The sequence below is a fragment of the Zerene cesonia genome, chromosome 13, assembly GCF_012273895.1.
Source record: "Zerene cesonia ecotype Mississippi chromosome 13, Zerene_cesonia_1.1, whole genome shotgun sequence".
NCBI lineage: Eukaryota > Metazoa > Arthropoda > Insecta > Lepidoptera > Pieridae > Zerene > Zerene cesonia.
The window spans coordinates 886001-910597 of record NC_052114.1 but is presented as its reverse complement, the minus strand read 5'-3'; the positions used below and the strand labels follow the sequence as shown (position 1 = coordinate 910597).

General features: G+C 33.2%; 2 protein-coding genes across 5 annotated transcripts in view; both read left to right on the top strand.

Annotated features, from left to right (window-relative positions):
• Positions 1 to 24162, top strand: part of LOC119831474 (uncharacterized protein ZK1073.1) — a 40966-nt gene extending 16804 nt beyond the window's left edge. For 3 of the 4 annotated variants that reach the window (XM_038354851.1, XM_038354850.1, XM_038354852.1), the window contains 8 exons: positions 3288 to 3338; positions 5449 to 5512; positions 6338 to 6455; positions 6831 to 6979; positions 7840 to 7973; positions 11782 to 11903; positions 14379 to 14541; positions 22743 to 24159. In XM_038354851.1, coding sequence (XP_038210779.1) covers positions 3288 to 3338; positions 5449 to 5512; positions 6338 to 6455; positions 6831 to 6979; positions 7840 to 7973; positions 11782 to 11903; positions 14379 to 14541; positions 22743 to 22931 — 990 coding nt within the window. In that variant the 3' untranslated portion in view covers positions 22932 to 24159. Of the gene's footprint in view, positions 1 to 3287; positions 3339 to 5448; positions 5513 to 6337; positions 6456 to 6830; positions 6980 to 7839; positions 7974 to 11781; positions 11904 to 14378; positions 14542 to 22742 lie in introns of all 4 variants that reach the window. The other variant, XM_038354849.1, reaches the window with a different exon arrangement.
• LOC119831475 (retinol dehydrogenase 12-like) lies at positions 18279 to 20410 on the top strand. The gene has a single exon (XM_038354853.1). The coding sequence runs from the start codon at positions 18651 to 18653 to the stop codon at positions 19641 to 19643; it is 993 nt and encodes a 330-aa protein (XP_038210781.1). The 5' UTR covers positions 18279 to 18650; the 3' UTR covers positions 19644 to 20410.
• Positions 24163 to 24597: the final 435 nt, after the last annotated feature.

Here is a 24597-nt window from a genome sequence, read left to right as displayed (position 1 = left end):
ATAATGGACTATAAAATAACTTTTATGAAATATAAAAATATAATTATTATTGATAATAATATAATTATACATGTAGGCAAAGATGATGATGAAGACACCACCTCCTCAAGCGAATCGTAGTCTGATTAATATTCTGTACACACATTCAATTATTCATTCAATTGTATTATATGAATTACTTTTTTTTGGTTTCCACTTAAATAACGAAAATATAAATTTTAAATGATTCCGCCAATTTAAAACAAAATAGTCTTAAAATAATGCGGCGGTTCATTTTGGAGGAACGGTAACGAACTCAGTGTTATGTTGTGCCCATCACTAGTCGTGACTAACTGACAGGTGTCAGGAACGCATTCTCTGAACGGCCGAAGTATAGCAAGATAAGTACACCGCCTCCTTGGTACAGTGGTTAACGCGTGAGCGTAGAACCGAGGAGTCCTGGGTTCGATTCCCGGTGGGGACGCACAAAAAAAAATGTCTCGGTCTGGCAGGGCACAGCAAGCTGATCACCTACTTGTCCCTAAAGAGAATCGATCAGTGAAACAGATGTATATCATCTGCCCCATACCCCACCAGGGGACACGGGACTTCACTAATTAAGATAAGTACACAGTCATGCGCGACACTGTGTTTACGGAAAACACAATTTTTTACCAAGAAGTCAACAGAAAATTGTAAACAAACGGACCGGAGTGACCTTCCGATGCAATGTTTACATTTTCAATTGCATCGTATATTTAGTGATGACTGAAATAGATGTTATGAACAATGCGATGTTGATTTGCGACTACAATTTTTTAAACGGGCGGCGTTGGCAGTTGACAGACAGTTGGGTTATATGCAATGGGCGGTTATGTATATCCGCATAACAATATATTAAAAGTATTAGTAAACATTTAGGCTCGCTTTCGTCTTTAAGAGGTCTCACGTCATCTGTACTACCACTAATGTTATTCGTGTCACCTATTGACACCAGGTGGCCCACCTGCTCTCTGCTAAATCTGCTATAAAAACTAATAAATATACCGCAATCTCTGTTTGTTTATTTGGCACGTGTTCAGTATACGATTTCAGGGTAATATTATTATGATAACATTGTCGTGACTTGGTGGCAATGGATTGTTCCTAATTAAACTCATGCTTATAAGTTTGTGCAGAAAATTATTTTTAATTAAGCTCTGAAATACCTATTGACCTTTTTGCTTCATATTATAAGAATATAAGTACTTCACTTCTCTTTAATAATTTCATAATTCAAAATAAAAAAAAAACAAAATGAAAAATCTACATTCATACACAAAACTAAACTAAACGATACAGTAATTATTATTTTTAACAAAAAACTAAAACTGCCTGCAAATTGCCTGAATTAGACCAAATTTAAATGGGACCACATGCTTTCAAATAAAATTCATTAACATCGCTACACCCAGTAAAGAGTTCAGAGGTAACAAACACAAAAATACAGTCAATTTGATAACCCCCCTCTGTTTTTGAAGTACTATGTATACAAGCCGAAAATCAACAATTGTTGTATGAATAGGACATTGCTTTTTATTGCTTTTACGCAATAATGACGAACTAATACGGCTGAGCATTTACAGCTTTGAATATTATACTGATTGCTTTCTTCTCTTCTTTCTTCTTCCCAATGCGTTGAAGGTTGAAAAGTAAAGAAAGCATTTTATAAATTTAACCATCGAACGTAGATTGAGGACTCATTAATCTTCTAATGGCACGTAGATTAATTATCCTTTTGGATAAACCCTAAAACAGTTTCTATTAATAAATATCATTACGAAATCTTCTTATTCATCCACTCTAAATGAATAGGTACTCGGTTTGCGTTATTGCCAGGCAGTGGACGCTCGTAAAAACCTGAATGTGGGTTAAAGTGGCAAATAACTTGTGACGACTCTATTTGTTTCATTACTCGCTATTTTTACAATACTTTACGACTATTATAAGTGACCATTATTAATGTTTATGAACACTAGACTACGAGCTTCATTTTGTAGTCGTGATATTCTTTGATGTTTTGCGAAAATGTAAGAACTGTCCTCGTAGTGTCTGTGTGCGCGATTTATGAAATTAATAAACAAAATCGACGAAGATAAGGTACTATCCTTACTGAAAAATACAAATATGGTAACAGTACATAATGATAAAAATATTGCATCGCCTATTAAAAGTCTGAATCGCAGATGTAATTCCAGTGTTTATGACAAATTCTAGGTAATACTACAGATAACATAATACTATACTAGGTAATACGTAAATTATTATTTATAAATCGTGACGGGTTATGAAATCAGCTTATTGTTATTAGCAGTGAGATAGCTTTGAGCGGTTTTCAAAAAACGTCTGAATCGCCGCTACTAATATTACTATATTCTGTTAAAAGACAATAATAACTACATTTTATTTCTTAATTTTTCTCGCTATCTGTATTGTGATAACAGTTTGTTGCATGGAGCAAAATTGTTTTATTTATATTTTAATATACTTATTGTCTAAGAGCCCGTGAAAGGTTAATTTTCACCCCTCTGATAACCGGATGAAACCTTTTTTTATATTTTTATAAACCTTAAACTGACCCATAATTGCTGGTATATCGAAAAGTTATACACTTTTGCGTTTTTTCTTATTCGTCACCTTACGACAACCAAAAACTTTGGTATCGACAGATAGTTTTTAACGTAGTGAATGTTATGCCTTTGTAGGCTTGCCCTCTGATTTATGTTCATGGTTATCTGACGAACAATATATGTGCTTTTTATACACATACACACACATATATAATATTATCTATATAGATACCATTATTACCAACTGCTAAGTAAGCTTACAAACGCATAATATATAATATAGGTCATGAAAATAAATTAACACATTTATTAAAATGAAAACTAGCCTAGAGTGCTTTTCGATATACAAGCTTAACATGGGCGTGGTTATAAACAAAAAATATTTTATATAAAATAGGACTAATCAGCTTATCAGATGAGTTCTTGGCCTTACACTGTCTCCACTAGTGCTATTAAAACCTACATTCAAATGTTTTAAAATTAATCAATAAATTGGTCTCATACGTGCTCCATATTAAGGTCTATTTCCTGGATATCCATTATCGTTTTTCTCGTGATAATAAAATTTCTAAGTCCTGACTGGATCACTCTATTGTATTATGTAAAATACGAAATGCTGTTTTGTAAGGAATGTTAAATAAAAAATGTTAATAAGTGCAACGGTCTGTTTATCTGATGATGCGATGTTGTTTGTTACAGAAATATGTTGTCAGCACGGATCGCAGTGGAGATATTCATGTACACGTTCAGGTTGGTTTTTATCAATTAACTAAGAAATATTAAGTACTAGCTGTTCGCCTCGGTTTCACCCGTGGTACATATATTGCCTATGTCACTCAGTGTAATTGCAGCTTTCTAATGGTGAAAGAATTTTTAAAATCGGTCCAACCGTTCACGCGTGATGGTCATCAAGGGAAATAGGGATTCATTTTTATATCCATAGATTCCTTCTATAAGGCCGGGTTGGGTTGAAATCTTAAGAATTTATCTAATAAAATTAATATTTTCATAACGATGAGTTAATACAATTCGCACCCTATACACGTACTCACGCTTTACTGAGGAATTATAAGGATTTTGATATAGCATTTTCAATTCAGGTCTAATTGTGTTCTCAATCATAAAAATTTTTTCAACATAACAACTTTGACAATGTAGGTAAAAAGCCTTAGTTTTGCTAGTAAATAACATTTGATATAAATATCCATAGATAGTTATTTTATAATCTGTGGGTTATTTGTAACGCTTAGTGGCTGTAATAATGAACCCAAAATGCTTGAGCAATAATAGTGAAATGGGACATAAAATAATGGTAGCTTGCGTAAATGTCGGATCAAAATCACCACGCCTAAAATGCCATTTTGACATTCAAAACGAATTATTATTTCTTCGTATAGGCTTGGAATGACCATTCTTTTTCGTAGTTAGTCGTGCTTTATCGAAGTGTTATATTTTCGTAATATAAGGGCGCCTATAGATTTCAAAAAGTGTTATTTGCTTTTACGTATGATAAGGCGCTTCAAATTTGTATATTTTTTTTCTTGCAAACAAAAGGGAAATATTCCGAAGAATGGACAAGTAAGTAAGGCATATATTATCGTACGTAGAATAGATTTTTATTTTTCTTTATATTTAACTCTATAAGTGTTTCGTAATTGCTTCAAGTCTTTCAAGTCACTTTTAAGGTCTATTGAATATATGTAGTTATAAGACAATTATTTCTTTAATCTTTAATTTCGAAATTTTTTAAAATTTCTAAATTATTTTTTAAATAAAACCTCTATTTAGTTGTATACATTATGCATAAAATCTGTAAACTGTTGTGTCTAAGCTTTTTGTTGCATAGTCTTATTATTAAGACCTTGACAGAGTATTCCAAAACATTATGCATTTAAATTTAATATTTGTTTAGTTTTTGTATTAATTAAATAAAAACCAAAAACAAAGACATTCTAATTTATATTCATAAGATTTATTTCTGTATTATTTTCTTTCATATTTCAGAAATCACATCTAATGTTTTTGTGTTTCACATAATTAATGAGCAAAACAATAAGTTTTCGTCAAAAAATTGCATAAACTCTTCAAATGCATATACGAATTTTATACAAAGTAAAAAAAAAAATAACCACAAGGAAGACAAAACTCAAATATTTACACAACGTAGCTTTAAATTGTTTATTTCATCATAATAAAATATTACCAATTTCAATGTAAACACTTGACATGAAGGTTATTTGACGTATTGGTTTTTATATCATTCACATAAATCGAAGTATTTTTTATCTTATGTCACTCTTAAATAAAGAGATTACCGAGTCACATTCACTCGGTGGAGCGAACAAAAGAAATAAAACCTTCAATACAACCCTTATAACCTTTTCGGTAAATTGCAGATAGGAAAAAACGTTTGTGAAGAAATTTGCATATTATAATAAGTAAGGTCGGGTTACTTCCATCGTACCTATCTTATATTATTTGCCAACCAAGTTGAATTGTACGAATATGTAAAATGAATGATGACTTATTTTATTCGTTATTTAACTCTTTAATTTAAGTAAAAAATACATGTAAATCAAATTGCTTACAAGTTATGCTCGCAAAATATAAGCTATTATAAGAATAATTTGATAGATTCTGTCTGATTTCTTGATTTACACTGGATATCGGCGCAGTTCCTCTGTTGGGTGAAGCCATTAACAAAGAGAAGAAGAAGATTTCTTGATTATATTTATAGTAAAACATCAAAATCGACATCGTTTTGAACCCCTAACCCCATCATGGCCGCGCCGATATTACATCCCAATTTCCTATATTAAATGACTCCACGCGTATTTATTTAGTATTGTAATGATTTCAGGGTGACTTAAGTCAACAAGACAAAAGATGCGTTTTCCTTACTGTCCACGATCTGGGAACCAATCGTAAGTATGATAATATTTTATATTCAAGTCATCAAAAGTGTAGTGACTTAAATCAAAATAAATTCAAAGTACCTTTTTGGCTTAAAATATAAAAAAAAAACACATCTACAAAAACATTTACTTTTTAAAAAACCTTGCTTTTAATATATTTTTACGACCATTTTTTTTACGGAAAAGGAAAAAAAGGTGCGTTTTTTTACAAAAAAATGTTACGTATACTTATTCCTTTATGGTTTATGGTTTTTCGTTTTTATATTAATTATTTACATAAGAACATGTACAAAATAACACGTGCTTGCCTTTTTTACCTACTTAGCTAAAAAAAAAAACATAATCATGTTTACCTTATTTTAGTGTATCTTTTATGATGAATGAATTAACTTTTTTAGTCACAATACAATTTGCCAACAATATAAAATTAATCTTCAATTCGTTGGATATATGTTCCTGCTGCTGTGTGAGTAACATACATTTTTCATAAACACATGAGCATAGAACCAGGTTCGATTCCCGGTGGAGACTTGCAAAAAACCTATTTGTCCATAAAGAAAATCGATCAGTGAAACACATGTATATCATCTACCCAAACCCCGCTAGGTACCCACTCAAATGGCACTTCACTATAATATATAGTTTACTTCACTATAGCATACTAGCTGCTCGCCCCGGTTTCGCCCGGGTAGTTATTTGCCTTAATTGAAGTGATAAAAATTATCCTATCGACTAGACTGCACATGGTGTGCAGGTGTGAGTCCATCGCGGATAAACAATGTGACATGTAATTTACATAATATATTAAATATGTCTACTCATAAATCTCTTCAGACACATCGATGGTGGATTTCGTGAACAGCCCCGCGATGTCTGAGATCAAAGAGCGATCGTGCTTCATCCATGTAGACGTGCCAGGACATGAGGAGAATTCTCCAGATCTGCCTGAGTCGTAAGTATAGCTTTACTTTAACTTAACTTGACTTAAATTGATTTGACTTAGCTCTCGATAGCAGTGCAAGTTCCTGAAATTTCTCCTCCCGATATTGCTTATTATCGATATTCATATTGGAATATTTTACCTCCGGATAACCAGTACTGTTGCTTTTAAATGGACATCATGCATGAAAGAAAATCTGTACGTAACAAATTACAATCACCGGGTTTTTCAAGTAATGTTACTATACCATATATATACACTAATGCGCTAATGGTATTTGGCATTTCTATTTGTAATAGCACATTTTCGATTGTGTATGTAACACAATCCAAGAATGGCTGAATTAATTCAATTTATTTTATCCAATGAGAAGTGTAACGCGCGCAGGTACCCGTTCCCGTCACTCCAGACGCTGGGCGAGGACCTGGTGACGGTTCTAGACTTCCTGCACGTGCGCTACGCCGTCGGGCTCGGCGAGGGCGCCGGCGCCAACGTGCTCGCGCGCTGCGGTCACGCGCACCCGCGCCGCCTGCTCGGTACGCACGCACACACACACGCACACACACGCATACACACACACGCACGCACACACACGCACACACACACGCACGCACGCACACACGCACGCACGCACACTAGTAGGTAAGTGGAATTGTGCGTTCATCATACATGTGATTCTTTTTTTCCGAAGGAAGCAAATGCGTTTTATATTATTAAGCTTAGCTTCGGTAATTACTAAACGAATTTTATTATGTGTAGTCCTTTTCTTTTTAAAGAAAATTTGCTTGTTGAGTTGGTTATTTTTATTTTTATCTGCGTTTTAATCTTTCGATTAGACTTGAAATTAACTTAATTAACCTTTAGTTATAATTGAAGTGTAATTGAAGGAAAGAAGTTGCATTAGCCTTGAGCTAATATTATGGTCAACGTGAATAAAACTTTAAACCTTGGTTAAAACTGGAATTCTGAAAAACTGGAGGCTCATACTCTTTTTCTTACCCTTCCCAGTCCTTTCCTTTATTGCTCTCGTCAAACGTTTCTTAATCCCTTTCCAGTTTGAAGTCGGCAATTCATTTATAAAGGTCTGCAATGGACCTTATGCCCCTCCAAATGTTCATGGGTTGTGGTAGCGCTTACTGACGACGACCCTCTGTAACATAAAAAAATACTAGTTAACTGCACTCTAGTTCTAGCCATTCTCCTCCTCCTTGCGGACACGTACCGCTCGCCTTTTTCGCGCTCAACTCTTTTTCATTTACACCCTTAAAAAAAACTAAGCACTACTAACAGGCGTTAAGGCTCTCGCAGAAGGACATCCCGTCATACTCTTGTAAACAAAGTATCACCAGCATAGTGTTATGTTACCTGTGGTAACACTAGTGTTGTCGCGCGCCAGGTCTCGTGCTGGTGAACTGCACCTCGTCCGCGTCGTCGGTGGCGGACGCGTTCCGCTCGCGCTTCTCGCGCTGGCGCGGCGCGGACATGTCGCACTCGGAGGAGGACTTCCTCGTTTACCACAAGTTCGGACACGTGAGTTGTATGCGCATGCGCTACGTGCACTATCGCTACCAGGTAAACGCGCCTTCTCGCACCTGCGTGATTGGTGTTTGGATTCGGTTTTAGGTTTTAGGGTGTATATGGGATTGAAGGACTTCATCTGTTGGTTAGCTAGCTAGTTAACGATAATTGAGGTTTTGGTTTAGTAGCTTGTGTAATTTTTTAAGAATCTGCAACGGGAGGTTAAAAAAATTGTTTTTATTCTCTTGAACTGACTGATAATATTGGAAACTTGTGCGTATTAAATTACATTATTTACAAAGTATTTTAGGGCACTAAAGAGAAATAAATTTTTTTTTTGTATACTTCTTTCGACCTTGTCTAGAGGTTTTTCTAGAGTGTAGGTATATGTAGTATATAAAAATAAAAATAAATCATGTTTTTGTACTTTAGTTATAGTTATTTTAATAACATAAACTTTATATATAACTTTCTCCGGCACGTGTAATATTATTTTAATTAGAGAAATTTTAATTTAAAAATGCAAGAACACTCTAAATTATTATATTTCAAAATTAATTTGTTTCGACTACTTTAAATAAAGGTTATTAAAAGGAAAATAACACTTCTAGTAACAGTGACGATTGACTAAAGATAAATTAAGCATCATTCAAAAAATTTATACACTTCTGCTGCCGCTTAAATAACAAAATCGTACAAACAACGTGTTGTTTTTTCTCGATTCTTATAACGACAACTAGTAAACACAAAAAAAAATCAAGAATATTTAGTTATATTAGACATACCATTCGGTTTTGCTACTTCCTATCCTATCCTACGAGTACTAATATTATAAATGCTAAAGTTTATAAGGATGTGTATGTGTTTGTTACTCTTTCACGCAAAAACTACTGAACCAATTGCAATGAAATTTGGTACATAGATAGCTAGAAAACTTGGCAACTTTTTATCCCGATATTCCTACGAGATACGGACTTACGCGGGTGAAACCGCGGGGCGCAGATAGGTTGACTATAAAATCGGTTCACGACCAAATTGAATATTGTATATTTATTTCTTCGACCAAACTGAGGAACCTCATTTGTTTCGAAGTCGGTTAAAATAACACATTTTACTTCGTCATTAAGCGGAATAATCAGTCAACGTAAACGTGTGTGTTTTTGTTGTCATTTACATAACTACGACAGAGGCAAAAAAATCTACCGAGTAATTACCTTTCAGATGAACCTATTAACAAGTCTGGGTTATAATTTTATGACTTATTATTTCTGGTATAAAGTGGGTGGTGTTTTCTTTTTCCTTCGCCTCTGCTACAAAGGTATTATAGACTGGCTGCGTCCCGCGTAAGTCCGTATCCTGTAGGAATATCGAGATTTGCCTATATGTTATTCCAGTTGTCTAGCTGTATACGTACGAAATTTCATTGCAATCGGTTCCGTAGTTCTTGCGTGAACGAGTAACAAACACACACACACATCCTTACAAACTTTCGCATTTATAATATTAGTAGAATAGTAGGATAGGATAGGATTATGTTGTGGTAATAAGTGGGAGTCATATTTTCATTTTGTTTCATCTGTGCTACAAATAAAAAAAAAGAAAGAAATCTATAAATCTAATCTATATTTCTTTGTTTTAATGAATAAAGTAAATATCTACTAGAGAGTAGATACATACACACAATACTGACAGAGACAGAGTCTCTGTATGGAACATTACGTACCTAGGTTGTATGTAGCTAGGCAGTAGATGAAGAAAAAATAATAATACATATTTAAATTATTATGTTGTGTGTGTTCAGTGAAGCATTCTTCATCTGTTATCAATGATTTTTGATCTTTTATTTACCATACGAATATTTTATTCTTTTATTTATTTCACACATAACAATAAATATGGATATATTTTAAAATCTCTCATTTAACATTAAATTCACAAAACGGTATTGAATAATGTCCGTTTCCATTTAATTAATACCATATTATTAATTTAGTGAGTGAGACATTATTATTTTTATTGTATGCGCGATTTTCCTTAAATACACATAAAATGGAATAACTTAATCTACACTAATATTATAAAGAGGAAAACTTTGTTTGTTTGGTTGTAATGAATAGGCTCAAAAACTACTGGACCGATTTTAAAAATTCTTTCACCATTCGAAAGCTACATTATCCTCGAGTAACATAGACTATATATGTACCAAGGGCGAAGCCGGGGCGAACAGCTAGTGACTGATAAAATAAGATTAACTATTACTTCGTGTAGTGAAAAGGTTGTTATTTTCAACATACGTTTTTTGACCTTCACTTGTACGTTTGTATGTAACAATTTTAACGGATAGAATTAATTCACTTATCAAGGATCGGTGACAATACAATAATTTCATGAAATTATCTTATTATTCTGTTTAGTATTAAATAATTTCCTTACGAATACTCTGTATAAGAGCAGGTGATACAATTTAATTGTGTCTATCTTCAAAGCATTTTTTAATTTTTTCTTTATTTTGGAAAATCATCATATTTTAAATTCCCGTGTCACAATTTTAGTTACCAAACTCCTGCGAAACGGCTGGACCGATTCTTATGAAATTTTGTGTGCATATTAGGTACGTCTGAGAATCGGCAAACATCTATTTTTCATACGCCTAAATGATAAGAGTAAGCAAGAACTGCGTTTGCCCGGTCAGCTAGTAATATATAACTTCAATTATATTATAAAAGTAAGAAATCCAAACACCACTCATGTATATTTTTTCTTCATATTCACGGTAAGGAATGCGTTTTTTTTTAAATGAGTATGAATTTGTTTTGCCTAATATAACTTTTTTATTTAAAACCTCATTAACAAATTTCGTATGCAGTATTAATTTTTCTTTTTTAACTATTACCAAAAACCTGTTCCTTACTTTTACACATTTGATCTCTTTTGTTAAAAATCTGTTATAATTTTCATTACTGCTTTTAGTTTTTTAGTTAGATTTGATTAGCGATGGCTTTGTTTCATATCATATTTACCAATTAACTTTCCAACCTAGTTAGCCATCCCATTGTGATTTATTATCTAGATTTTTTAATCTGTACAAGCAATACCCTTGCTAATATGAAATAAGAATCTGTGGAAATTACTTTCGTATTTATATTATTAACTTAATATCATTTTCATAGTTGTGATTTACAATATTATAACTGTTTGTAAGAATGTTTTTTGAATAATAAAGCTTCCTTATAGTTTTATATGTATGCTTAATATTTATGTGTGTGTTTTTAGACTCTACACTATAGTCTCGCTTTGTTTCGTGCGTGATAAAAAATTTAATATATATACTTAAGTATATTTTTGCCATTGAATAAAGCGTAGTTTCTATTCAGATAGATTTTTTTTTTTATTTATTCTTTACTGATTACAGTGAATTTACATTACATTTAAATTATAATATGTTCCCCTTTTACTTATGCGACTAAGAGCCGATTTTACCAGAAAATGAATGCGATTAGTGTACAATAAAACAAATTATTTATATGATTAAATATCTAATTCTTTCACAATTATTATACAATAATACTGTCATCATAACTAAGCCTTTGAAAAGTAATAAATATGTCAGTAATAATTTTTGATGAAGAATTTATACTTCAAAGTCACGTAAGCGGGGATAAAATTTTCTTGAAATAAAGTCTTCTGTGTATAATATATGCCAAAAACGGTATCTCTGGAACATTCTACGACTGTCTTTACAACATAATCCACCATACACTGAAATCGGTAAAGACAAACAAACAGTCAATTCGAATCGGCGTTGTGTCGCGGCCAACAGCAAATCGCGAGCGACTCGTGCGAGGCGGCGGAGCGCGAGCGCACGCTGGCCGAGTACCGCTCGCGCCTGCGCGGGAACCTCAACACGCACAACATCAAGCAGTATGTGCGCGCCTTCATTAAGTGAGTACCACTGTATATTTTTTTATGTCACAGTCGGTAACGCAGCTGGTGGGTCGCCTGATGGTAAGCGCTACCACCGCCCATGAACATTTGGAGAGGCATAAGGTCCGTTGCAGACCTTACGTCTCTTCAAATGGATTGCCCGACTTTAAAATGGGAAGGGATTAAGAAAGGATTGGCGAGAGGAATAAAGAAAAGGACTGGGAAGGGTAAAAGGATATGAACCTCCGGCTCCCCCACTCACCGAATTCAATGCATATTATATTTGGCTTAGTCCAATATGTTCTTATTAACTAGACACGCGTCCCGGTTCCGCCCGGATATCAAGATTCCTGTTTTATCTCACGGGAGCATTTGATCGGGATCCTAACACCCAAGTCAGCTCATACACTGTCTGTATACCAAGTAATTTCAGCGTGATTGACGAACAAACATCTAAACAAACAAACTTTCACATTATAATTTGATTTAATATCACATCCCCCGCATTGTTAATAAGAACATCTTGGACCCATCTTGTCGTATAAGTATAATAACTTCAGGTAAGTTCTCTTAATTGTACATTTATACGGAATGTATGAACATTTCCGTATTTGCTGTGTAACTTTTGTGCAAGAGATAATTGACTATTTTACAATGCAATCGATGAAATATTCGTATGCGGGTGTCACGTCACAAACAAGATGTTTACACTTTCTTTAGGAGATCAGAAAATTTGTGATCACTATTCGTGCCCTTTGATTTTTTGATTATATCGGAAAAACCACTCCTGTCGCGGATACGCGAATCTCATGGCGAAGAGAGTGTCTACACATGCGTTCGTTCGCACGAATGTGGAAATGCGTCATTAGTAAAATACAAAAAAACACCTTTTACGTCTGTCTATACATATATCTCGTCGTCGTCTATACATACTTATCATATTTGTTTTCAGAAAATATTTGTGTATTTATATTATTACCTACATCCTTATCTTCATTCTTACTATAATTAGTGTTGCTATGTTATTATTATACGTGAATACATTTATATCAATAATACACAAATTGATAACAAGGGATTGTTCGCATATTTCTTCTAACAATCTTGTTGAAACGATCTTGTGCCAAACATTGAGAAAACATTCGAGAAAATCTCGACGTGGGGCCGATCCAACTTAGTTGATTTTAATCCGGCCAAGACGCACGCGCAGGTATGCGCATTTATCGCCAAGAAAATTCCCTTCGTCGTACCGCTGAACTTCCAAAACAGTCCCCATCAAACCGAGCATCAGCATTCTTGGTGTTCAGATTACGTCTGTCGTTCCGTGGTTTTTTGGAGGATAAAGCTAAAACAGCTTCAACTTTCAGGCTGCAACTTTACAAGGCCAGCCCCATATGAAGTACTGTTCTCATCTCTGGGCCGGAGCACCCCAATACCAGCTTCTTCCATTAGACCGCGTTTAGCGTCGAGCAGTTCGTATTGACGACGCTGGTTCTACAGAATATTTAATGAGCACTGTTATGAGGAACTTTTGACGTTATTCCCGCTGCCGATTTCCACAACCGCACCTCTCGCCACAAATTAAAGTATCATCCTCACCATGTGGATGCTTAGCGGTCTGCTACAGTGCTTTTTTCTCGGCATTTTTTACCGATAACAACAACCTTGTAGAATGACTTACCATCTTCGGTGTTTCCCAAAGTTTTCCACATGGAAACATTCCAAGAAAGGGCTTACTTAATCCTTAAAGGCCAGCAACAGACTCGCGGTGCCCCTAACATCGCGAGTGCTTATGGGCGGCGGACATCATTTTCCATCAGATGAACCGCCAGATTGTTTGCCTGTTTAGCTATAAAAAAAAATTATTACCTAATGTTTGAAAAATACAATATATAGTATAACATTTCGATTCGATCACAAACCATAAAGGGCCTCATTGTGTTTAGTATAACTCAAGGTTGATTTTGACTTTAATGGGTGATTTCAATGACAGATTAAACATTAATATTTAACGGTCTAATTTATTATTTTTTTTTATAAAGTGCAATAAAATTGATAGATTTGGATATTATACTGCCTGTTCTATAACTCTGAGTACTTCTTATAACTCTGAGGAACTTCTAGCAAAAGGGAAACTCAAAATTTTGTTAATTATTTGGTCTGGTCATATATTGTATACTATAAATAGTCCATCATTGAAATCACATCAATAACACGGTTCAATCAAATCATAAAAATAGTTGAAGATCAATCCCGGGAGTTTGTCCGCACTGTTTCAGTTCCCGTAGGGTTTCCAGGATAAAAGCTGTCCTTTTTTGGATCTCAAACTTCACACAAAGATGTTATGTGAAATTTGGTTTTCAAATCGGTTGAATGGTTTTGCTGTTCATTTCTCATTAAAACTATTATAGCATCAACATTATTAAATGAATAGGAATCTCGGATGCTTTTAGATTAGTATATATATAAACTTATATCTTTCTTATAATCCAGCCGCAAGGACCTTGTACTGCGCGGTTGCCGGCCGGACATCCTGCTGATAACGGGAACTCAAAGCCCGTACTTGTCGGTCGTGGAACGGATGTACAAGGAGCTGGACAAGGACAAGGTGACCATCCTGAAGGTGGACCGCGCGGGGGACGTGCTCGCGGAGGCCGTGAGTATTGGCTGATGCTTTGGCAGGGTGTTTGGAGATGATAATGGCCGGTTTTAGAGATTCTAGATATATTTAGCTTATTTTCCAGTTAAAATTGCTGATAATGTATGCAGATATTACGACAAATGCATTAGAAGCACTTTCAGCAAGTGTCTCTGGCGCTATATTTTTTTTATATAGCAGACAACTGAGCTAGTGGTTCGCCTAGTGGTATGTGAACACCATCTTTAACACACTCATTAAAATTTTTGTACTATATTCTTGACTCAAAATATTACAGAGATAAACATTTATTTGTCTCCCACAAAAATACAACAAAAAAAGAACAATAAAATTAACATAAAACAATACAACAATGAGAACAAAACAGCACAATAAATAGCTTACACAAGAAAACAATTAAAACAAAGAAAAATAAATTAATTGATTTACAACGTGAAACATAAAATGGAGCCAAATGGGGTAGCCACTCAGCCTACGCAGCAACGCAGTTGCCACACTGATTTTCAGTGGCCCCTCTATTACAAATGGAACTCCCGATGACTACTGACTAGTCATTTGATAGTGATCAAATTGTCGCATATTCTGAAGCACATCAACAAATTCTGTTTATTTTTTACTGCAGTGAATAATTTAAGGTATTATAAAATACTTACTTAGCTAACAATCAAGTCATCTCACGGAACGAGTCAAAACTCAAAGGTGATCAACCCACACTTCAAAGCAAAATGTAATAAATACATTGTAACTCATTTACAATGTACATTCAGTACATAATTGCTTCTACTACCTTTATTAATGCAGTTAATGCAAATTATTAATAATTAGCAAATTATGATTTTAATGATATACTGCGATTCACCAATTAAATTGATAAAACACGTGTGAATTAAATTTGTATTCGGTCGAGTAGTTTAGATTACAGTAAGAAAGAAAGAGTAGTAGAATAGTAGTAGTACCTATCTCAATAGAAGTTTTTCGAAGAATTCGGAGCAATACAGAGATGAAAGATGTTTTAAACTTTTTTACCTAGTTATGTACTCAGACATGTCGACATCAATGTGGAGTCAATAAATCAAAATACAATAATTCGTTATGGGATTCATTTCAATACCAAAATATTTACACATGCCGGATATCATTAAAAAGGCTTGGATTATTGTAAATATAGAAAAAAATATGTTTGTTTTGTGTAAAATGTTGTTCCTTATTTCTGAAAACGTATACAATTACAATACATAATATGTATGTTTATATTTTCAAATTTCAATACAATTCATAATATTAAAAAAAAAATTAAAGGTACTTATAGCATTTTATTTCTTTTTCCTGTTGTTTGATTGACAATGATTTAAATTCATTTATACCTTTTTTCGATGTGAAATATTTATGCTTATTTTTTTTAAGGATAAGCAAAAAATATACATAATAGTTAAGGTGCTAATCATTAATTCTCACACATCATTCACTACACTTATAAACCATTACATATTTATTTTGTTCTCTATTAAGTATATTCAATTATAATACTTGTCCAATGGACTAAATTGTGAGTTGGCTTTAGAAGCAAGCTGTTTCTCCTAAATACAGGTTACCCAGAAATCTAGCTAGGGAAACATCGGATTTTTATATTGTAAACTTTAACTTTAAAAATGTATGTAAGACTGTTTATATAAACTACATTGTAATTGTTATAAATTGTAAATTTTAAAAATATATGTATGTATGAATATTGTCATAAATAAGTAAATATGTACACATATATTGATTTTATGGGATCCCGCGATACAGATTTCGCTACAAAAATATCGGCGTTGGTACTAAGGGTAGTGTTTTAATAGCTCCACTCTGGTGAAAAAACTATTTAAAGTGAATCAAGAAATTCTTTTTGAGTTTATACATTAAAAATGCAAAAAAATAAAGCACTGTTATTTATGATATAGGTAGGCGTTAATCCCTCACTCTTGCAACAAATAACGTAATTGAAGGGCGTCAAAGAGAATGGAATCCATATGATATTTTTTATTTAAATAAAAATGTACCTACTTGCTTCTATTTTTTTGTCAACGCTATAAATCTTTAAAATTTTGCTCACTTACATATATTCAGTTAGGTTAGTGACGATGAAATAATATGGTACTATTAAGCTGATCTGATGACGGAATAAAAAAAAAATGAGGAGGTGAATAGTGAAACTCCTCAGCAACAAATAGTAAATAAACGGAATTTTCTACTTTTGTACTTGCGTTGAACTATAATATAGCGTGCTCTAAATTAAATCATGATATGGCTGATGCACCCAGGGGTAACTTCGGACCAGAGAATAGAACTCAAAAAATAAATGATTTTTCAACAAAAATTAAAGTGACTACGAATAGGCAGGCACTCGAAAGCGAAAAATAAATCAATATAATTATAATATCATACAGACTACCTACCCACTTGTCTATTTAAAATCGATGCCAGCCAAGTCATCATACGGCGTGCGCTGCGAAAACCATTAACAGTATCTTACATTAAGAGATATCATTTCAGAAGTTAATTATTCGTCTTTTGCATGACGCAAATGGTTTTCTTTACACATATTTTTTACTTATTTTGTATATTTGATAGAAATCTTAAATAATAAAATAATTACGGTATACATTGTTTAGCTTCGTATATGTGTTTTAATTTAAGTTTTTAGGTCTTCGTCACACTCATTTGCACAGAATTTTGCTATTTGAAAAACAAGAGACATTATAAAATAATAATTGATTCTTGCCATGTATTTGTGAATATTATTTAAAAAAATCAAATTGTCAAAACTAGACCATATTTCAATGGACATTTTGACGTCGGTTGGAAATAATTGACAATAGGCGTGAATTTTGTGAACCTAAACAAAAAATAATTGTGCGAAAGAATACATTCCAATTGAGGCGCTGCATTGTTTTTATTAACACGCTTTTATTAACTTCACCTGTATGTTTGTTTGTTTGTTTGTTTGTATGTTTGTTTGTTTGTTTGTAACTGACTTCTTTGGGCGCGATTTTGACCCATTTTAAACGGCCAGATTTCGTTCAAACTTTGTAGATTTATTGAGGACCGATGACAATACACTAATTTGATAAAATTATTCCAGTTTTCAATTTGCAAAATATGATTTTTGTTAAAGCGTGTTTTATAGTTTTTTTAAACTATTATATTTTTTTTAGAAGTAGGTTATTAAGATTGGAAATGCAGGTTCTAACAAAATTGCTTTCTTTATGTTAGAGCGACCAGCGAGCAACCTAGCTGTTTGTTCGTCCGATGGTAAGCGCAACTGCGCATAAATATCTGCAGAAATTATTAATAGTTTAATATTTGCTTTTGGTAAGGCCTCTGCAAATACTTTGTCTACTTTTAAGGTACGGGTTGACTACAAGAATGAATGAATAGAATGGGAAGGGTAAGGAAAAAGGGATACAATAAACTTATTTTACTTACTTAAATTCGTATTTAAATACCTACTACGATAAAAATTAAATATTGTATCTATATACCTACGTCAATACAACATATTATGTAGACAAGGATGGGTTTTTTTTACAGCAATGTATAACGGCCTAACACAATACAAATAATTATTTTATATACATTTTACGAAGCAGAACTATCTATGCATTATTTTCGCATTACGATAATTGCCTTAGTCCGCCGTCCGTCCTTATAATTTAGAAAATATTAGAAGCATAGTAATATGAAATATTTGTTAGCTCGGTGAACGATGCAATAGGCCGAGTGTGGACGGCTTGCCATTGCATCACAGACGCGAAAGCAATAGGGCCTCATATTGCCCGAGCTATTCGCCGTTGCATCGTTGACACACTTTACAATATCGAGTACAGACACGATTTTTCGTAAAATTATTTACATTAATCAGTGATGTGAGTGTGAAAATTTATACAACATTTTACAAGGGCAGCTCTGCGTGGACTGCCGGTTTGAATACCATCTGTGACAAACGTAAACAGCGACTTCAACGATACAGTTTTTTTTTTTGGTTTGAAGTTCATCAGGACACGTGAATATAAATGAAACTATAAAGTGAACGCGGCACTTAAGTTTTGATCGCCCGTCGCGTAACAATGCTGGCTGTAGCTTATATTTTATTATTGACTGTGATCATCGCGGTCTTCGTAGGACTATGGCAGAAAAATACAAATGCCCTCTGCAAATCAAAGAAGAACCTTGAAGGCAAAACAGTTATCGTCACCGGAGGCACGTCCGGTATGGGATTAAGGATCGCGACGGATTTCGCAAGTCGAGGTGCGCGTGTCATAGTCGCCTGCCCTTTTATCGACGAAGGAACTAAAGGTCGAAGACAGATTATCGAACGCACTGGCAATGAGAAAGTAGTCTTCAAATTGTTGGACCTCTCTTCACTATCGTCGATTCGCAAATTTGTGGCGGACATATTACAGAATGAACAACGTTTGGATATTTTAATTAACAACGCTGGCATCGGAGTCGGTTTCGATTTCTTGACGAAAGATGGAATGCACTTCATAATGCAAGTAAACTATTTTGGACAATTCCTGCTCACTATACTTCTACTGCCCTTGTTATTAAAAACGGGAAAGAGCGGAGAACCCGCTAGAATAGTTAACACATCGTCTATTTTACATAATATTGGTGTCGTTAACTTTGATTATATGAACAGCATCAAATACTGGAATGGTATCCAGCTATATGGGAACAGCAAGCTGTGTTTAATATTGTTCGCTCGAGAGCTAACAAAGAAATTAAATAACGCTAATGTTGTGATTAACTGTGTTGATCCCGGGGCAGTCGGTACGACGATTTTCAATTGTATCGGGAGTTTTTTCGGTACGATAATAACAGTTTTCTTCAAGAACTTCTTCAAAACACCGTGGGAGGGGGCGCAAACGGCGATACACGTAGCGTTGGATAAGAAAGCTGGTGAGGTGAGCGGGGAGTTTTTTAAGAATTGCAAACTATCCCGCGCAAAGAGTTTGGCCTACGATGATAAGTTAGCTGAGCAGTTATGGGAAGAGTCCGTTCGCCTCGTTAGATTGGGCAAAGATGAATTGGAACAGTGTTTCAGGCCTTCGCAATAACTTATTATGAATGTGGGGCTTACGGTGTGCAGTTTAAAAAAAATCTTTGTGTGTCATGAATTAATTCATGTGCGTTTGAGTTCTGGGAAGTTCCTGTGATTAATTATTATTATTTAACGATGGTGATGTTATGCTTGCGTTGCTATGTTTAATGGTATTTCTTGTCTTTGAGATAATTGACAAACAGAATATTATAATACAATAATATTTCTATCAAATTTAGATTTTAAAGGAATATTACTGTATGTAAGATTTATTATAATAAAACATATCGATTTTTATTGTAAAAGGGTGTTAACTATAAATATGATAATAAAATGCTTGTTTCGATATCTCTATAATAAATGATTCAAGTGAGCGATTACAAATTATGTATTATTTATCATTACAAATATCTAACTATTAAATGACTGGTAAGAAATGTATAAATTTCACGCAATATAATTTTGCGATTATTTGAAAATAAATTACTGTTGTTCCGCTGTTTACTCTTCTAATCGAATCGACGTAATCTAATCTAATTAAATATTTGAATGAAAACTTCAATACGATGCAATGTGCTCTAAAAAATATAAGTTTGTATTTAAAAAAATAAAATGAATTATAGCTGTTTCATATGTTGGTAGGTAAGATCAGGCCAATTGGCCAAAAAATGTATCCATATTTGTAACGTTTTTCTTCTTTTTAAATGTGTTTATATCGCTACCTACGTAATTTGTCAAAAGGTTGATTAATATAATATATTTGTGTGGGTATTAACTAACTTACGTGACAGTTTTAGTATCTAGAAGGTAACTTTTTAGTAATCTACGTCTATAAGACCTTGGTTACTAAGTGTTAAAAATGCAAAAATAAAGATGGCGAACACGATCAAAGAAACACGGATGATTTCAAAAAAGGCTGGGATGTTTTAGCAGGGGTATTTTCTTAATTAAAGATTCAGAAATGAAATAAACATTAAATGCATTTATATGCAGCAATATATTCAACATTGCTCTACAATGTGTCATTATTATAGAAACGTTAATATTACATACATATATTCAATAGTTTTAATTTTGGTATGAACAAGATATAACATAATTAAAACAGTTGATGACCAATTGATGACCTCCTCCATATTTGGAAGTCGGTTGAAAATACAAAAAATACCTTCTGGAATGTCATAAATTATATACATCTATAGATTATAATAATTAATTATCTACTTGTTTATATTAAAAAACTTGTACAAGGTTAAGTTCATGAACTAACGTCCAAGGTTTTCTTTTCGAGGAAATAAACTATGTTCTCGAAGGGCCGTAATATATATATTTAATTTATACAGAGCCCTTCAGCAGTTGATTGCTATACATAATTTATAAGACGAATATCAGATAGATATCACTATCATCTAGATATTACAGTCACATTAATATCACAGTATAATTTTTAGTCATTTTACACGCTGAAAGTGTAACATAAGAAAATAATTTGAGTAGAAATTATGTTTATACACCGTTTATCATATAAAACTCCTTCATGCTTCACCCGTAATAGATGTCGTGGGACACCTCATCCCCTTAGGCACATGAAGCCGAAAGAGTAAAAGGCGGGATCATGGGTGGACGAGAGGCTAGGCGGTTCGGTGAAATGACGCCGCTTCGAATCCCGCCTGGAAATCGATTTTTGTATAAAAATATTAAAAAACTCAAACTCAAAAAAACGGTTCTAAGTTCAATATTGATTGCGACTAAAAATTACGCCAAGATAGGCATAGTAGGTTAAGTATAATATACCAAGATAAGCAATAATTCAATGTTATTAAATTAGTTCGATTAATGTTTGCAGCCTTAAATCGAAACATATCTACATAATTTTTGCATTGCAAGGTATTGAAATAATGCGATTCAGGAAAACTTCAATCTGTATCTCACATTATCGTATGTTTAATATTGTAATTATATATTGAAAAATAATAAAAGTAAAGTCAAATAAAATAAGCATTACATAAAGAAATATTTCCTTAAACAGAAATGAAAATTAAATCAATAATCGTCTCATAATAATTTATTGTTTTTGTTTTAATTAAATGTTTACTACACATATAATAAATATTTAATAATCTGTGCCTACATATAAAAAAAACATAACTACATACATGTATGACCAAAACACTCATACACAAATGTACATGTAATATGATGTGTTTAAATGTGGGAATCGAACACGCTTCGGCACCAATTGGGCAAACTCGCAGGGAAAGTACTATAGGGGCCGGAAGCCTGTATTCTATTTCTCGATCTTCCCTAGTCCAGTACCATCAGCGCCACAGCTCAGCTGCCCGCTATTACACACAAAGGATCTTTTGATATATTTCTATATCAACACGTGTGAAACAAAGGAAAAATCTCAAATATATAAAAATGAGCCCCTGTTTCTATTGTTTCTATTACTTAACAGTTTTTTTTTTTGTTGTGTTTGCTATTTTTCGAAAGAGGAATTTTTTAATAAAAAGCAAAGTAATTTTCGCCAAAACTAAAAACTATGATTTATATTTATGGCTATTTAAACTTGTTCGCGATAAGACAGACCAAAGTCTATCGGCTCCGTTAGTAATGATATAAAAAACCCATAAATATTTGCTTTACTCGTAAGTGTTAGGTTGTGTACTATTTATGTGTAAGAAGGAAGCGCAATGTTTGTTTTGAACAATACGTGCAAACAGTCAAAGGTTATTTCTCATTGTATTTGTATATTAAATATCCATCGAAATTTTATAGAAATGATGTTCAAATTGAAATTTAAAAATTAATTCACATAACCGTTATCTATGTACTAGAAAATAATATGAGTCTCAAATCTACACTTTTAAAATTTGGATAATAATTCCACAGATAATACTATACTATCCTCCCTCTACCTCTCGCCCTCATATCTTATCTACAACTACACTATCATCATGTTTAAGAGTCCTATACATTTTATGTCCATTACTTATAAACTTTGCTTATAAAGAAGCTCGGAAAATAGTCACAAGTTAATCTTGTTGTTTCACAATAACCGGTCCATAATAAGTCGCATTTCCTTACGTTATACGATATACGATTGATCTTGCAGCCGGCGAAAGTAGCGCAGTCGCTGCTTCTATTCTGCCAGGGGCAAGGGCTGCTGACGTCACTGCCGCCGCCCGGCGTGGAACGGCGCATGTCGCGCGCCATGTCCATGGAGGAGTACGACAAGCCCAACATCCGCCGGCTGTCGCTCACACCGGCCGCGGCGGAGTCGCCGCCGCCGCGAAAGCTGTAGGTAGGGCCCGGCCACGTGGCGTGGGAGACGGTGTGAATGAGGATATTTAGTATGGCCATGTGTAGCGGCTGGCGTGTGGAAAGCATCACATATAATTTTGGGTTTTTAATCATAGGGTGCTTTTTTCATTAGGTGCTTTGGATTTTTTAAAGTTTTGGTTTGTTTATAAAGTTGCCTTTTTTGCAAAAGTATTGTAAACCTATGAAAAGCATACCAAATATAAATAACATGTTGTTTTTTCCATTTGCTCGCTTGCCGCTATAGAAGTGAATTCTGTTTGAACGATATAGTTACCTATTCTTTAGATTAAAAAAAAACATTCGATTTAATAATATGGTGTTATTGAAGCATCTTCAAAAATTGCTTAATATATTAGTTGTACATTTTCTTGGTAGAAGATAAGATGATTCTATATAGCTCTATAATTATTTCCATTGTTTTATTTTTAATTACAGTAATGCATGCATGCAGGCATAGCATTCGTCTTATATTCAAGGGTGCTTCTCTGTTTGTAAAATATTTAATTTCGTAAATATTTCCTTATTAACAATTCAATTTATTTTTAGCACCCACGTCTCTTTTTAATTATGCCCATAAGCAAAACAAATTATTTTGCAGTATCATTTCATTTCATAGATCTGATTTACATTTTGTTTTCATCTCTTTTGTAAGTCACTTAAAATAATAAGAAGCAATTCTAAAAGAACCTATAGCATACAACTTTGCAGAGCAAATACACGTAAATCCTTTCTATAGAGTAGTTATGTAAATTGTGATCAAAATAATGCGATTTTATTTTGAATGAAATAAAAATTTTAACTACCATTTGCATAATATAATAGTCGCATCACGTGGGAAAATTTATTATTATTAGGTTTTAATTGTTTATTAATACGTTATTGAATAACGACTGTTTTAATTACATAATGAATTGTCCATGCTTGGAAGAATTTACTAGAAATTAGTATGAAATATACATCATGTCAGTTGCCTGCTTCATTTTATTTATGTATTCTTCCTAACTTTTCTAAATGACGTTAAAAGTCCTGTCAACAGCCCACCGTACTATAGAACTATAGAACTATAGTTGTGGCTCAATCATATTCAAATGTTTGCTGTTTTATACATAGTTTCAATTTCATTATTTGTAATTATACTATAAGTTAGCTAAGAAAAATATTAATTATCGAATACCTACCAAATATGTGTATTAATTGTTATGATTTTTAGATTTTAAAAATGATTAAGTTTGAACGTTAAGCAAGATATTATTATAAATAATCAAAAATAAACAAATACCAAATATGTTATGTGTTTTATATACCTTTTAACCCCATTGAAAATTTCTTTTCCAACCTTGGACATGCAGTGAACTAATACATACATACATGTTTAAAAATATTTTAATAATTTATCTTAATTCTCAATCAAGTTATTATGTTTCATTACATTTTAGTTATAAAAATAAATACAAATAAATTAAAAATTAAAAACATTTTATTGCACAATGCACAAAATAACGTACACAAATGATCTTCTCACGACATTTTCTTTAAAATGACGTAAAGTCGATAAAAAATAGCTACAATTTATAATGGCAAATTAAGTAATTGTACAAAATAAATACTTGCTCGCGGCGATTTTGTTTACAGGCAATCTATTGCTA

Bases quoted from the DNA above. Each gene is read 5' to 3' on its own strand.
- LOC119831475 (XM_038354853.1), top strand. From the start codon at position 18,651: ATGCTGGCTGTAGCTTATATTTTATTATTGACTGTGATCATCGCGGTC.